Source organism: Aplysia californica, unplaced genomic scaffold (assembly GCF_000002075.1).
Source record: "Aplysia californica isolate F4 #8 unplaced genomic scaffold, AplCal3.0 scaffold00429, whole genome shotgun sequence".
Taxonomy (NCBI): Eukaryota; Metazoa; Mollusca; class Gastropoda; order Aplysiida; family Aplysiidae; genus Aplysia; species Aplysia californica.
This window is the reverse complement of record NW_004797699.1, coordinates 43064-44573: the sequence shown is the minus strand read 5'-3', so window position 1 is coordinate 44573 and position 1510 is coordinate 43064. Positions and strand designations below refer to the sequence as shown.

At 44.8% G+C, this 1510-nt stretch overlaps 1 protein-coding gene across 1 annotated transcript in view; it reads left to right on the top strand.

The window, feature by feature from the left end:
* Positions 1-1510, top strand: part of LOC101853019 (F-box protein MET30) — a gene marked incomplete in the record, with an annotated part of 25892 nt that overhangs the window by 22434 nt on the left and 1948 nt on the right. Inside the window, 1 exon segment of the mRNA XM_013086039.2 lies at positions 221-399. Coding sequence (XP_012941493.1) covers positions 221-399 — 179 coding nt within the window.

Sequence of the window (1510 nt, the reverse complement as noted above, 5' to 3'; positions counted from 1 at the left end):
AGAGAGAGAGAGAGAGAGAGAGAGAGAGAGAGAGAGAGAGAGAGAGAGAGACTCACAGACAGAGAGACAGACAGACAGACAGACAGACAGACAGGCAGACAGACAGACAGACAGACAGACAGAGACAGAGACAGAGATGGACTGAAACAGAGAGACAAAGAACTAACATCACCAAACACAACGATCACCACCAACCACCTGTATTCCGCACCTACCTCAGAGCGTGCGCCTGTGGAGCCGTGATACCGGGCTGCTGCAGAAAGTGATCTGGGTGAGCCCGACCACCTCTATAATGTCAGTGAGTTACAGCCACGGCTACATCGCTTGTTGCTACGACGGCACTGTCTGTCTGTACAGAGGCGGGAAACTCGTGCAGACGTTCAAGGAGCATCGGAAACGGTAGGTCTTTCCTTCGGACCTTTTAGTTGTACGCCCCCATCGACACAGCCTAGATCATTCAGGAGGCAGGCGCCTTATACGGGGTGCCCACTACACATGGGATCGGCCCATCGGTCGCCTAAAAACAAACGTGTTTGTTTTCGGTTTCAGGCGATGAGTCGGGTGATCGGCCCGATCCAGCTGTAGTGGGCATCCCGTATTAGACATAGCTATAGCCACAGGCCATGCCTGTCAGGGCTAACCTGAGCTGAGAGAAATACAACATCTCAAAAAGCCATATTTAAAACAATTGATCAAGCAGTCAAACTAAAATTACACTGGGTGAACATTGAGGGACGTGGAAAACTATTTTTTTAAAACTGAATTAAAAAGGACAAAAGTTTAAATTTTGATAAATCAAGGCATATCAATTTTCGCTCTCATGCCAGTTGGTCTGAGTTTGGATACTTGGCGTCTTTTCTTAGCAATAAGTTTGTTTATACACCGTATGTGGAACACGGTTCTAGTTCTGTGTTATGGAGATTCCCAGGCTGAACTACCCAAAATTTCCTCACGGAACACATTTAATTGCTCGCCAGGCGTGATACAGCCCGCGGGCCTTGTACGTGTTTTGGATATTTTGTCCTCTCATCCTCACAATATCGGTCATTTGAGCATGATCCGGGACAACCTGAGCTGGGAGGAATGCAACATTTCAAGAGCCATATGAAGATACTTGATTAACGACCCTCCCCCCCCAACCCCCCCCTAAAAAAACCCCCCAAAAAACCCCAAAAAACAAAACAAACAACAACAACAAAACAAACAAACAAACAAACCCATCCCACATGGGAATCGAACTCATGTCGTCTTCTGTGTGCGATGGCAAAGCACCTAACCCCTCTGTCATCGCTAAAACTGGGGACTTGTTCGTGTACTTGAGATAGCTTTGCTTATCTAGTATTTGCTGGGGTAATATTGTGTAAAGCGCATAGACCTTGCTTTAGAGCGGGGTTACGCGCTTTACAAATGCTATTTATTATTTATCATTATTATTATGATATTATTTTTTTAAAATATGTATTTTATTGTTTTATATTGGTTATTTTTCATTTTCATGCTATTGTTTTGT